Below are 12085 nucleotides of genomic sequence, written 5' to 3'. Positions count from 1 at the left end.
CATTTTGTAGCAAAGGTGACCACACTATAACCATCATCATTCCAATGACAGCCTTCCAAGTACATCAATACTGTGCTCTCAAAGGTTACATTTAAGCTACTCTAACGCTTTTGACACCTAAAATTTGCTTCAAAAGATGCGCATTTGGACCAAAGTATTATTAACAACATAGTTTGACTAAAACGTGTTAAGGTGAACACTTGAAAGTTCATCTTAAAATCCTGAGGCAAGCTGACTCACCAAAATAGAATTTTTCTGATCCACAATCCAAGCTGGCAAAGCTATACCAAAGCTTGTAGCTGTAGGATGAAAGAAAATAAATTCACTGTAAAGTATTAAGGAATTGTTTTTAAGTCGCATTACATCTAACAAACCAGAAAAACTCCAAACAACAAAACCACCAACCCACAAGAAAATCCTTTTATCACTTCGAGGCAAATTCTAACAAATTCAGAAAAGCAAGACTAAATTAGAAATACACTCAAGCGTGCAATAAAATAACAAGACTTAAATGCAACATCTGAAATACCAAAGATTTTAGCTTAACATAATTGGAGTGAAACAGATATGCAAGATTTAATAACATATTAAAAAACGAGAAAGATTTCACAGATGGAAAGATTTTTTGCCTTGCAGAGTTTTCAGCAGTTTTAATACATATAGGTCAGTAAACACATAAACTGCAAGAAAACTTCAAGTAAATGAATCCTAAGGAAAAAGTTTTATTAGTTTGTAACATTAGGAAGCAAACTGTAAGTTGTACAACAAAACTCTGACAGTTCAAATTTGTGTGATTGGGAAGAAAGGAACACACTTCAATTCAAGAGGAGTTAAGCTGCAGAAAACAGACGACATGACCCTCTAACAGTCACACCTGCAGTACACAGATCCAAATAAAGAACAGCATGAAATAGCTTGTTTTCCACCACTTCAGCAGTAGTAAACCGAACTTTGTAGACACTACTTATCCCAACCCTAGAAGTGCTATGAAATGAAGAAAAAAAAAAAAGACTACAACTTCTACGCCATGCTTAAAAAATAAAACCCAAAAACATGCTTTCTTCAGTACTAGCAGGTACAAATGACGAGCATTGCCTTAAACAGGGAGACTGTGTACTTATGGTAGTATTCTGATACTATCTCCAGTATCAGAAGAATTCCCATCAGAGTTCCCTCACATGCCATCCTGTAACTTCATAATTAAGTTACAAACTCCATTTACAACTTTTGAGTTGACCTTTCAAGTCAATTCATGTAGATAAAGAGCACAAATTAGTCCTGCAAACAGCAGAGCATCAACCAGCAGCTATGTATGGAGGTTTCCTTTTCACTTCTAATGAGCACCAGAAGCAGCTAGAAATACACAGTATTTTTCCTCACAACTAGTCCACTTAAAACACTGGTTGCAAAGATATATAAGTAACTCACATATGCAAATAGGAGGGGGCAAAAGGTCCTATTAACTTTCAGTCTTAATTTGTTTTAGTTTGTATCATCTACTGTAAAACTTCAATACACCATTATCAGGATAATTTCTACATAGTGACCTGCCCAGGAAGAATCTACTAGCACCAGGATGATCTCCAGAACTCACTCAAGATAAAGGTGGCATAAAGCTACACAAACAGTACTGCTTCCAGCAGACTCACACACAGTATTTAACACATACATGCATATTCACACATACACGATTTTGAATTGTGTTTATTCCCTTATGGCTAGTTAATTTTCCAACACACGTTTATACTGCCTGATGATAAATTCAAAAAAATGTTCAAAATTGGCAAGTTTCTGATGAGTAATAGTCTATTTTTTTACTTAATACTTCCTTTTAATACTGGCCAGTCTCTCCAGATACTTAGTGAAGCTGACTAATTAAAAATAGCCCTTATCTTTTTCCCCCAATAAGAAGTTTGAGAAAAGTAAAAGCAACTTCCTTCCTGCCTTTTCCTCCCACCATCACCCCAGAGCCAGTTTCGTAAGGAAAAAAGTGATCAGATGCACTGCCTGTAATCATAGGGAAGATATATACATGTTAAGATCTGAGTTCAAATTATCAGATATTACACGTCTCAATGCAACGAAATTACAGAACTTCTCTCATTCATAATCATTACCTTGTGGTCCATCTGGATTACCAAATTCTTCCCAATTTTTTCGTGATTCTTCATCAGTTAAACTAGTTTGAAGAAGAGACACGAAGTTAATACAGCTGTGAAGAAATTTCTCTGAATCATTAACATACAGAAACTTTAAAGTGTGGCATTTATATCATCTTTAAGAGATGATTTGACAGGCTAAACAGCTTCTGCTATTGTTCATATGAAATCTGATATGAAACAATACTGGTGTCTTCCTTCATAATATACAAGCACTGTCATTCTTTTAGCACTGTAACAGAAAAGAAATCAGACACAGAAGGTGTGCCCTCATACTGGAGATACAACAATCATTTCCCTTGAGTGAGTGATCCACCAGCAAAAAGCATTTTTCAATGTCAGGTTTCACTACGGCAAATTTTGAAAGACAAAGACTGAAAACATTATCTTTCTTCTGCAAGGAAACTGAACATGCAAGATTAGTTCATACAGCATAAGTTGTCCACATGGGCTTTTATTCGCTTGTTCTAGATACTTAATTTTTGCTTGGTGGTTGTTTTTTCCTGGAACTCCCTAGTTTCATATTTAAGAAGTGAGAAGACACCACCTCCTAAATTTTACAGTTTCTAAGCCTGTCTCTATAATGACAGTTTCTTGGCAATAATATACAACCTCAAACAAAAGCCCTGTCACTACAGAGAAGAATACTGCTTTAGGAAACAGAAATCACACATTCACTATGGAATCTACGTGGAAGATTGTCTCAGAAGAAATAGTGTATCAGACATCTGACCATTTCTAAGTCTCCCACTTGCTAACAAGCAGCCACACCAAATGGTATCTTCTATATTCTTTCAAAACATGCATGGCTGATAAACTTCACCATCATTTACTTCAAGATATGCCTGTGCCACAGCCCTTGCACTAGTGTTTCAAGTATCAAATTGCATCATCACGCATTCCAGTGCTAGCTGGCAAAGAAGTAAAATGTTCCAGGAGTTCAGAAAGCAATACTAGAATATCCTATAGAAGAGACTTTCACAGTAATGCAAATGTGTCTCAAAACCATTCAAGAGAGTATGACACTGGCTCCCCTTTTCAGCTCAACTCAAACAGGACTCTCAAGTAGTCAGTAACGTCAACCAGTCAGTAATGTCAACCACAGACAACTCACAAGCAGATATCACCAGCTTGCTCAGTTCTTAAATGTGATTGACCCAATAAACCCCTACAATGGAAGAAGGGTCAGACAGGACAGGCAAGGGCAACATACCATGAAGCTCTGACTGACCACAGTCACTCACCACAGCTACTGAAAAGACTTGACTCTGTCTCAACACACAAGACCAGAGGGCAGCCTTTGTTTTATTTAAACACCTATCAAGAGTTGAGCAGATCAACCGGTAGCATGAGTTCATTAAAGTATGAACGCCTCCTTGAATTGGCAAGACCAGCATGGGGAAAGCACATACTTGGTGCAGCCCAACATAGTATAAAAACTAGACAACTAGCAAAATAATTTTCACTTGAGCTGGCTTCAACACACACACCTTCCTGGTACCTGAGGATGCCCAGTGTTGTGACAGTGAGCGTGTTAGAGAGAATAGTAATGGGAAACATTAGTATTCTGATTGAAGTGTGTATTGAAATTGTTGTATTTGATGACTTACAAACTATTCTAAAACACAATACAAATGTATTCTGCTAAATCAGAAATATCATGTAACATCAACTGTGTTCAGATAAAGAAATTTGATATTAAGCATTACATGCTTCACAGATGCAATATCTAGAAGAACCTGGTCAGAAAGCAATGGACTTTGACTGACAATCAGAGTAAAAAAGAATATAAAGCTATATTAGCATTTCATTTATGAACAGCATTACAAAACCCAAACCCATATCTTGGCTATGGAAACATTTAATAAAAATGGATTTCCTTCATACTGAATTCTAATATTACATATTGGGTCTCAGATTAAAAAAGCTGTAAGCAGAGTTAAGGCCCAAAAAGTGCTCTGGAGGAAAAGAGGATTTGAGGATTCAGCTTTTAAGAACTACATAAGTAATATGAAACAGTCAGTGAATGAAAAAATCAGGACTGCAAGGCAAGTGCAAATGAAAAGGGACGCGGGGGTGCCGAGAGAAAACTGAGTCAGAACCAAAATGAAACACCTTTGTCACTACATGGGAACAGAGTTAAAATACTGTCTCTCACACTCTTTGGCTTTATCATCAGGTTAAATGAACAATATATTTATTTGCTGCAGAGTTGATCACTTAAAAACCACAACACCCATCTCTGAGGCTTTATATATATAGAGATATATAAAGATATATATGTACCTATCTAGGTAGATATCTACCCATCTATCTCACACTGGAAACATTTTTCCAAGCTGGCATGGAAGTTTGATACAATGATCAAACATCTTACATTATTCTGACAGTTGCTAAAAAATCAAATTATCCTTTCTAACTTGTACAGAGGAAGTATGCACTGAACTGAAACGTGTTTTGACTTTTCTTACATATCCGAACACATTTTCCCTGGCTGCTTAGGTCATCCTTGCTATTTTCTTAGAGGTCTCCCATTTTTGGCAGACAAAAAAACCCAAAAAAAAAACTTACGCTGCATAGGCCTTAGCAATCCTCATGAACATAACTTCATCTCCTCCTTTATCTGGATGGTATTTTAGCGACAGTGCACGGTATTGCTTCTTAATTTCTGATACACTTGCTCCCTTAAAAAGAAAAGTTTGAGTTATTAATAAATAAATCAAACCCATTCTTCTATATCTATACTCTAAAGCATACTGTGCAATAGTTCTCTGAACCATTCACTGAAGTAAAGAATCACGTTCTAATATAATATGACTATGAAACTACCTATGCATTTAATGGAGATACAATTATTTTTGTAATAACATTTTTATAATCATTACATTTTTAAAACAAGTTAGAAGTCATAGTCTAAGAAAGACATTCATAAGGCTACATATTGGGGTTTTTGTTTTACCTTGTTCACCCATCCGTAGAAAAAAGGTAAGACAGCCTTACCTGTTTGATAAATCTTATCTTTTCCTAAACACATTCATGAATATGAAGAATTCTCACTTGCAATATTCTTCTATTTAAGCAAAGAGTTCATAAATCAAGCATGATGGTTCACTTGCAGCTTGCAGGCAGAAATAAATCTGACAGTCACCAGGAACAGTGGATTGCCCTGCTGCTTCAGAACACTTTTGACTAGAATCATCCTACCCATAAATTATTTCAAACTTCTTGAACAAAGGGAATACATTACTTAAACCCAAGAAGATAGATTGATTTTTATTCTAGCACAGTGCATTGTTAAATGCCACCAACAACCCCCTGTGCACTAACTTTCAGGTTGGACTGTCAACTTCACTACTCGAGAAAACCCACAAAACTTTACAGGAACTGCAGATGAAGTTTTTCTAGTAAACTATCTGCCAAGTTTAGCAGAACCATTACCACAGGACTCTCAAACGTTCTGTGGCAGAGAGGCCTAGCGTGCTGACCCTAACTGCATAACAAACACACAAGAAGTGATTTAAAGACCATGGTACTATTTCAGTAAGTTTAAACCAGAAATTAAACTACCCTGAGGCTTCAGTTTCTATTACTTTCTCTCTCTTCATATAGTGCATCTACCATTTTCCACCACTTTTTCAACAGCATGCCTGCCTCATTTAATACAAAGGATGAATTTACTCCACAAGAAGTTAGACTTCAAGTAAAACCAACCATTTCAAGACTAGACAGATGAATGCCAGGTGAGTAGTAGAAGCTGGAAAGTGAGTAGGAGATAGAAAAAAAAAAAAAAATCAGACTTCTGGAGAAATAATGAGTTTATGGCTTACATGAATGCTACTTATTAGAAAAAAATTCATATTTTTAATCTGCAACAAAGGCTATATGCAATCCCTGGTAAGCTGATAAACTTTCCACCTATCATTAATTGCTTGCTTCTCACTTCCAGAAACTTGGCCACAGAGGTTAGGCCTGACTTAGAGAAAGGCTTAGCAGCCTGGGACAGTTGGTGTCAGTCACACCCTACTTAGAACATAAATATTCCCTATATTAAGTACCTAATAAAAATTAAGGTCCTAATTGTCTTACTGAAAGAATCTAAAATTATAATCAGTTTTAAGCTTCATGCCTCTGCCTTTGACCCCACCTGTAAAATGGCAGTAAGGACACTCACTCAATAAAGCCCTAATACTACCAGAGTGCCATAGCGGATTTAAGTGATGCACTCTAAAAAGAGCTATTCTATGTTCAAAGTGCTGACATTTTATATAAAATAAGGTGCATGTACTTTATGTGGACTTTGTTCACACTACAGTGTTTCTCAGGAAAAAAAAGCCTCTTGTAGTAAGCTGATATGCTAACGAGACTTAAAAAAAAAGATCTTCGTCATGGTGTGAATACAAATAAGCAAAATTATTGTTTATGAAAACTTTCAAGTGCTTGCCTGCAACTCACACACTCCTTTTTCTTCCAAGTTTGGGGGGTTCTGTTTTTTATTTTAACAACAGCATTGTGATTAACTAACAACACTTCAACATCTGTATTACTTCACTATCAGCAGGATTGCCAACAACTCTAAATGTTCCACTTGAATTGTTACAGAAGAAAGCTGTTAAGTGTCCTGTAGTCTGAACTAGAAGTTTTTCAGCAGGATTTAACAGACATCCGATAGCATAGAAATACAAAAACCCAAACAAGCTCTGGAATTTTGGACTCCTATTTTGAGCCCTACTTCAACTGACCTATCTTCACACCCATCTCATGCCCCTTGTTATGTCTCTGGCTTTAATCCAACTTGTTATGACAATATACTCCATCCCTCTACCAGTTCTCAGAGCATTCCAGGTAAAGAAAACAATACTGGAAAAGTTGCATGCCTTGAGCACAACTGCAAGTCTTCACTGACAAACATTAACTTAGAATTCACTAATTCACCTTCTTTCCCCTCAAGGTTGCTACTTTGCAGAAATTTTCCAAAGACGGCAAAAGATAATCTTCTGATGACCTAATCACTAGTGTGATTTGTTTAACCAAAGTTAACCCAGAAACACAAACATCTCAACTACACATTTCCAACAGATACCACCCAACAGTAAAAGTTTATCTTGTTCCTGTGCGTCAGTGAGAGAATGGAAGTCAGCAAGCAGTCAGAGAAAGTAAACAGAGGTTGAATTTAAATAACTTGCTTCTGCACATGACAGGCAGGTCTTGTTCTACCTGTCTAGCTAGAAACAGGCCAGAGTGTACTGATCTGCTCTAGTAGCTTTCTCAGGGTAGAAAAGCAGTACCAGTGATGCCCACCCTTATGCTGAGAAGTCACATGACTAGTAGCAAGTGATGTGTTTGTTAATGTCCACATATATATTAAGCCCTCCCACACTAACAATACTCCTCAAGTTTGATCAAAACAGATACACTCTAAGTTCTTCCATACTCTTGTGTATCCACAGTGTTATTCCCTTAGACTGGAGAGTAAAAGATACCTCAGACTTCAGAAGGGAAAAAATGACTCTACTGTTACTCAAACAAGGAGCTTTGTATCAGGAATTAATATCAGCAGATAATTTACTTGAGGTATTGTGGTTAAGACGAATTAAAAACGAGCTTGACAAGACTAAACAAGAGTTTAAGAGATGTTCAATAAGTCTATCTGTCAAGCATTTATTTTCTAGATAAACAGTACATCTTTTCCCCCACCCCCCAGTTTAATAAAACATTTGGCTGGTTTCACTGTTTAGAATGTTGTTTGCATTCAGATGCAAAAGAGTCAAGGTAACCTTTACGACATAAAAACGTGCATCACCAACACCCTTTAGTGAAACCTTCAATTGACAGGAGAAATACTGCCATACAACAATAAATCAAATGAATCCATATTCTTGTTTATACAGTTTATTTAGCAGCATTCCAAAACACTGCTATTGAGAAGTTTTTCACAGGGCATAGAAGGCTGAATGATTTTTTTTTTTTTCCTCTACAATGCAAGGCAAAACATCACAAGATTCAAAACAGATGAAAAAAAATCCACCTCACTGTATTAATAAATTCAGTACAATTTTGAAGGAGTTAGACATGGAAGTTATAAATTAGTACAGATGCAGGCAATAAATATCTAATGACTGACTTCACAATAAATAGCAGCAACTTTCAGGTGCCAAAAAAAGAACTTTAGTGAAAGTATCTAGTGATTTTGTTAATGCTTCATTTAAAAAAAACAAGTCTTAAATTTGACATCTACACATAGATTATACAGTTACAGTAGTACAGAGTAGTGAAAGATGCTTTTACTTACAGGATCCAAATGTAAAACCTCATAAGGGTTGTACTCTTGATACTCTCGGTCTGTTTTGGAAACTTTGTAAGCAAGAAACAAAAATAATGCCCAGCCAGCAAGGAGAACTATTTTCCTGTTTGGAAGAAAGAATTTAAATGTACAAATCCACTAGCTCTAGTATAATTCTCCAAATACAGTAAAAAGCCATTTGATATCAGTCTTCAAGACACAATATTAAAACAGCAAGAAACATTAAAGCATTTTAAAGCAGGTATGAGTACTTCAGTTATAACACCATCTTTGACAGAGGTGAGACAGCTGCTCTGACTTCTAATTATTCAGGTTTTTTTAAATACAGGCAAGCCACTATCAAAGACACTTTCTATTCTTTAACTGTCTCTCCTCAGCAGATACACAACAGTATTTCCTATTTTTAAAGGATGACTTTAACTTCATCCTAGACAAAAACAATGCTAAAAAAAATCTCCAAATGCTGAAACAGATACAAAACAGACAGCAAAATATTTTCAGGGTAGGGTTAATAAAGAACTGAAGGATATAAACCCATCAACTCCAAACACACAAATTACTATTATACATATTTACATATTAAATATTTAAATCAAAAGCATGGCTAGCACCACTAACTTCAGTGGGGGAGGATTGGTTTTTTTGGCACTAATAAGAGCACTGTTTACTTATTTATTAGTGCTGAGGGTCACTGGTTTCATTTAGCAGGTATTTTATATAGGATAAACAGCACCTATCTTAATCTCAAACCATACTAGATAATAATGATTACCTATTAAATGTCCTGATGGACAACAAATTAACCACAAGCCAGCAATGGTATCCTGAAGTGCATTAGAAGTGTGGCCAGCAGGTGGAGGGTGGTTACCCTCCCTTCTCTACTCTACCCTAGCAAGGCCCCATCTGTAGTGCTGTGTCCTGTTCCGGGCTCCCCAGCTCAAGAAAGACATGGAACTACTGGAAAGAGTCCAGCAGAAGGCCACTAAAATGATCAGGGGACTGAAGCATTTCTCATAAGGAGAGGCTCAGTCTGTTTAGCCTGGAGAAGACAGAGGGGACCTTATCAATGCTTACAAATATGTAAAGGGTGCCAAGAGAATGGGGCTAGACTCTTCTCAACAGCGCCTAGGAACAGAACAAGGGGCAATGGGCACTAACAGAAATACAGAAAGTTCCACCTCAATAAAGAAAAACTTCTTTACTGTGAGGGTGACAAAGCACTGGAACAGGCTGCCCAGAGAGGCTGTGGAACCTCTTCCTCTGTAGATATTCAAAACCCACCTGGACACATTCCTGTGTAACCTACTGTAAGTGAACCTACTTTAGCAGGGGGGTTGGACAAGATGATCTCCAGAGGCCCCTTCTAATCCCTACTAGTCTGTGATTCTGTGAAATTTCTTCTGTGACACAAAAAACATTATTACAGAACTAATTCCAGCCGCTTTGATTACAAAAAAAATATTTTTATTTAAAAAAGTGTAGGAATTACTTTAATGGAAAAAGTCATGCAAATGAAATGTACTTACTTTACTGTAGGAATTATGTTTTGTTGTGGTTTCAACAGTCGCAAACGATACCACAAGCATCTTCCATATACATTTCTTATATTTTTTAATCGAATTTGCTCTATAAAGAAATAGAGAAAGATTGTGATTAACCTGACAAAAATCAGAACAAACAAGCTCAACTCATCCTGGAGCAGGTGGTATAAAATCAGTTGCAGGACTAACGAAAGGTCCAGCAACATTGGAGGAAAGAATGTTTTCCATCCGTTTAAGTGACACTGCACATCCATAAACAGAACAAGTTTTTCAGATTCTTCTCCACCACCTAAAAGGTACATTTTTCACACACCATATAGCAACCACTGTGAATCCAGCCTTTGCCTGGCTAATGTGCACCTGTAGGTTTTACTTCTGCCATTTTACACTCAACTCCAGTTAAATCTCTCATTTCACAGTATGTAAGCTACTGTGTGCAGGCAAAACAAAACAAACCAATCCCCAAAAACCTAGCTTACATGCAAAATGGTGTTTGTATACAACTAAATAGTGCAGATAGAGCACCAGCTACTTCCTTCCTCAATCCAAAATACAATCCAATTTCCTCCTCTTTGCAACATCTGCTTTTTATAAGTTGCCTTAATTTAAGTTTTTCCTCTTGAAGGAGAAAAGGAAGGAAGAGTAAGATAATAGCTATTAGTAAGCTATGTAATTCACTAACAATAGGCCTTTGGCAAGAAACTATGTATTAACAAGTTAGTCAACAAGATTTTCTCCCATGTCCTTTCAGGACTGGAAGGAAATTGCATTTATACTGTAAACACCCTGACAAGGCAGGGAATCTCTCTCCGATAAAAATTTTAGTTGTATTTCGAAGTTAATCAAGATCAAGTTAGTCTTGGTCAAGGAAGTCTTGCTTGCTAAGAAAAACACAGTGGAAAGCAAATAGCTTGTACGGAATTTCTGTTAGCACTAAAATTGTGTTAAAGTGACTTCAACCCTGTTAAGATTAAGAAACTTGCCTATTCCTAGACTATGCAGTCTGACCTGCAACACTTCTGAAGTGTGATCACTCTAATCACCTTACGTACAAAAGAATAAGACCACTTGGCCCTTTTCAGTCTAAAGGAGAAAGAATTAAGAGAAAATTCATCATCTCTCAATACATTTAGATACTGCTGGTCAACAAAGTGACTAAATTTGCCAGTGTAAAAGAAGTTTGTGTATTATTGAAATGCAGGAATTATATCAACTTTGATCCAAAGTGCATGTCAACCACCTTAAGAAGTCTTAAATTTCAATGCTGCACTTTTAACAAAGTGATGCATTCATCTTAACTAAAAGAGCAGTTATGCTACACAAACATTTTTCTTTGGCAAATTTCTAAAAGGTGATTGTGGAAAAGAGCGACCTCCGAGTTATTCTTTAGACACTGGGACATAAGATACAGGGTTCGGTGATCTATTTGAATTTCTAAGCAAGCACATAATTCACGTGAAGCATCTAAACCTTCAGTTTGCAGTCACTGAATTATGTGAGGCCAGACAAACACGTCCGGAAGTGTCAGTATTGTGTATCGTATCAACCACAAGTTCAGATTTAACCCAGATTAGATGTGAGCGCAAGATGGTGTTTTAAACTCCAGCTGATTTAGCGGAAAGAGATAGCTGGCCATCCACAAACTAGTAAAGCAAGCAAATATTAAAGCTTGCAGAGACAAGGTACTGGAATCAGAAAAAGTATATTAGCTTATTCCAAACTACTTAATTCTATACAGTATGACTTCCCCAGAACTCAATGTGATACTAAACAGTTTGATGGAATTCCTTGAGAAGATTAGATTAGTAGTCCCATCATCCCCGAAGAGGGAGAAACGGAGATAAGGAAGGAAAATTCAATCCCTAAGGCTGGATAATTCAATCCCTTGCATCTGATCCCACTCCTGCATGGCTTCAAAGTAAGCTTCCAAACTTGACTTGCAATTTTTTGCAATAGATAAACCACACTGCTATTTTGTGGTTTTCCTGATCTGCAAAGATTGTTCACATATTTAAGACAGGTACTATACACAAAACTTTCTAAACAAAAAAACATGACTAATATTTGGTAAAGCAACCACCCAC

At 36.7% G+C, this 12085-nt stretch overlaps 1 protein-coding gene across 1 annotated transcript in view; it reads right to left on the bottom strand.

Annotated features, from left to right (window-relative positions):
* Positions 1-12085, bottom strand: part of LOC138717586 (translocation protein SEC63 homolog) — a 58234-nt gene that overhangs the window by 30894 nt on the left and 15255 nt on the right. Inside the window, exons 2-6 of the mRNA XM_069851115.1 lie at positions 9987-10086; positions 8449-8563; positions 4731-4843; positions 2118-2179; positions 241-299 (exon numbers count right to left, since the gene is read on the bottom strand). Coding sequence (XP_069707216.1) covers positions 241-299; positions 2118-2179; positions 4731-4843; positions 8449-8563; positions 9987-10086 — 449 coding nt within the window. The remainder of the gene's footprint in view (positions 1-240; positions 300-2117; positions 2180-4730; positions 4844-8448; positions 8564-9986; positions 10087-12085) is intronic.

The sequence above is a fragment of the Phaenicophaeus curvirostris genome, chromosome 2, assembly GCF_032191515.1.
Source record: "Phaenicophaeus curvirostris isolate KB17595 chromosome 2, BPBGC_Pcur_1.0, whole genome shotgun sequence".
Lineage (NCBI taxonomy): Eukaryota > Metazoa > Chordata > Aves > Cuculiformes > Cuculidae > Phaenicophaeus > Phaenicophaeus curvirostris.
Note: the sequence above shows the minus strand (reverse complement) of the source record. Positions and strands in the feature narration are given on the sequence as shown.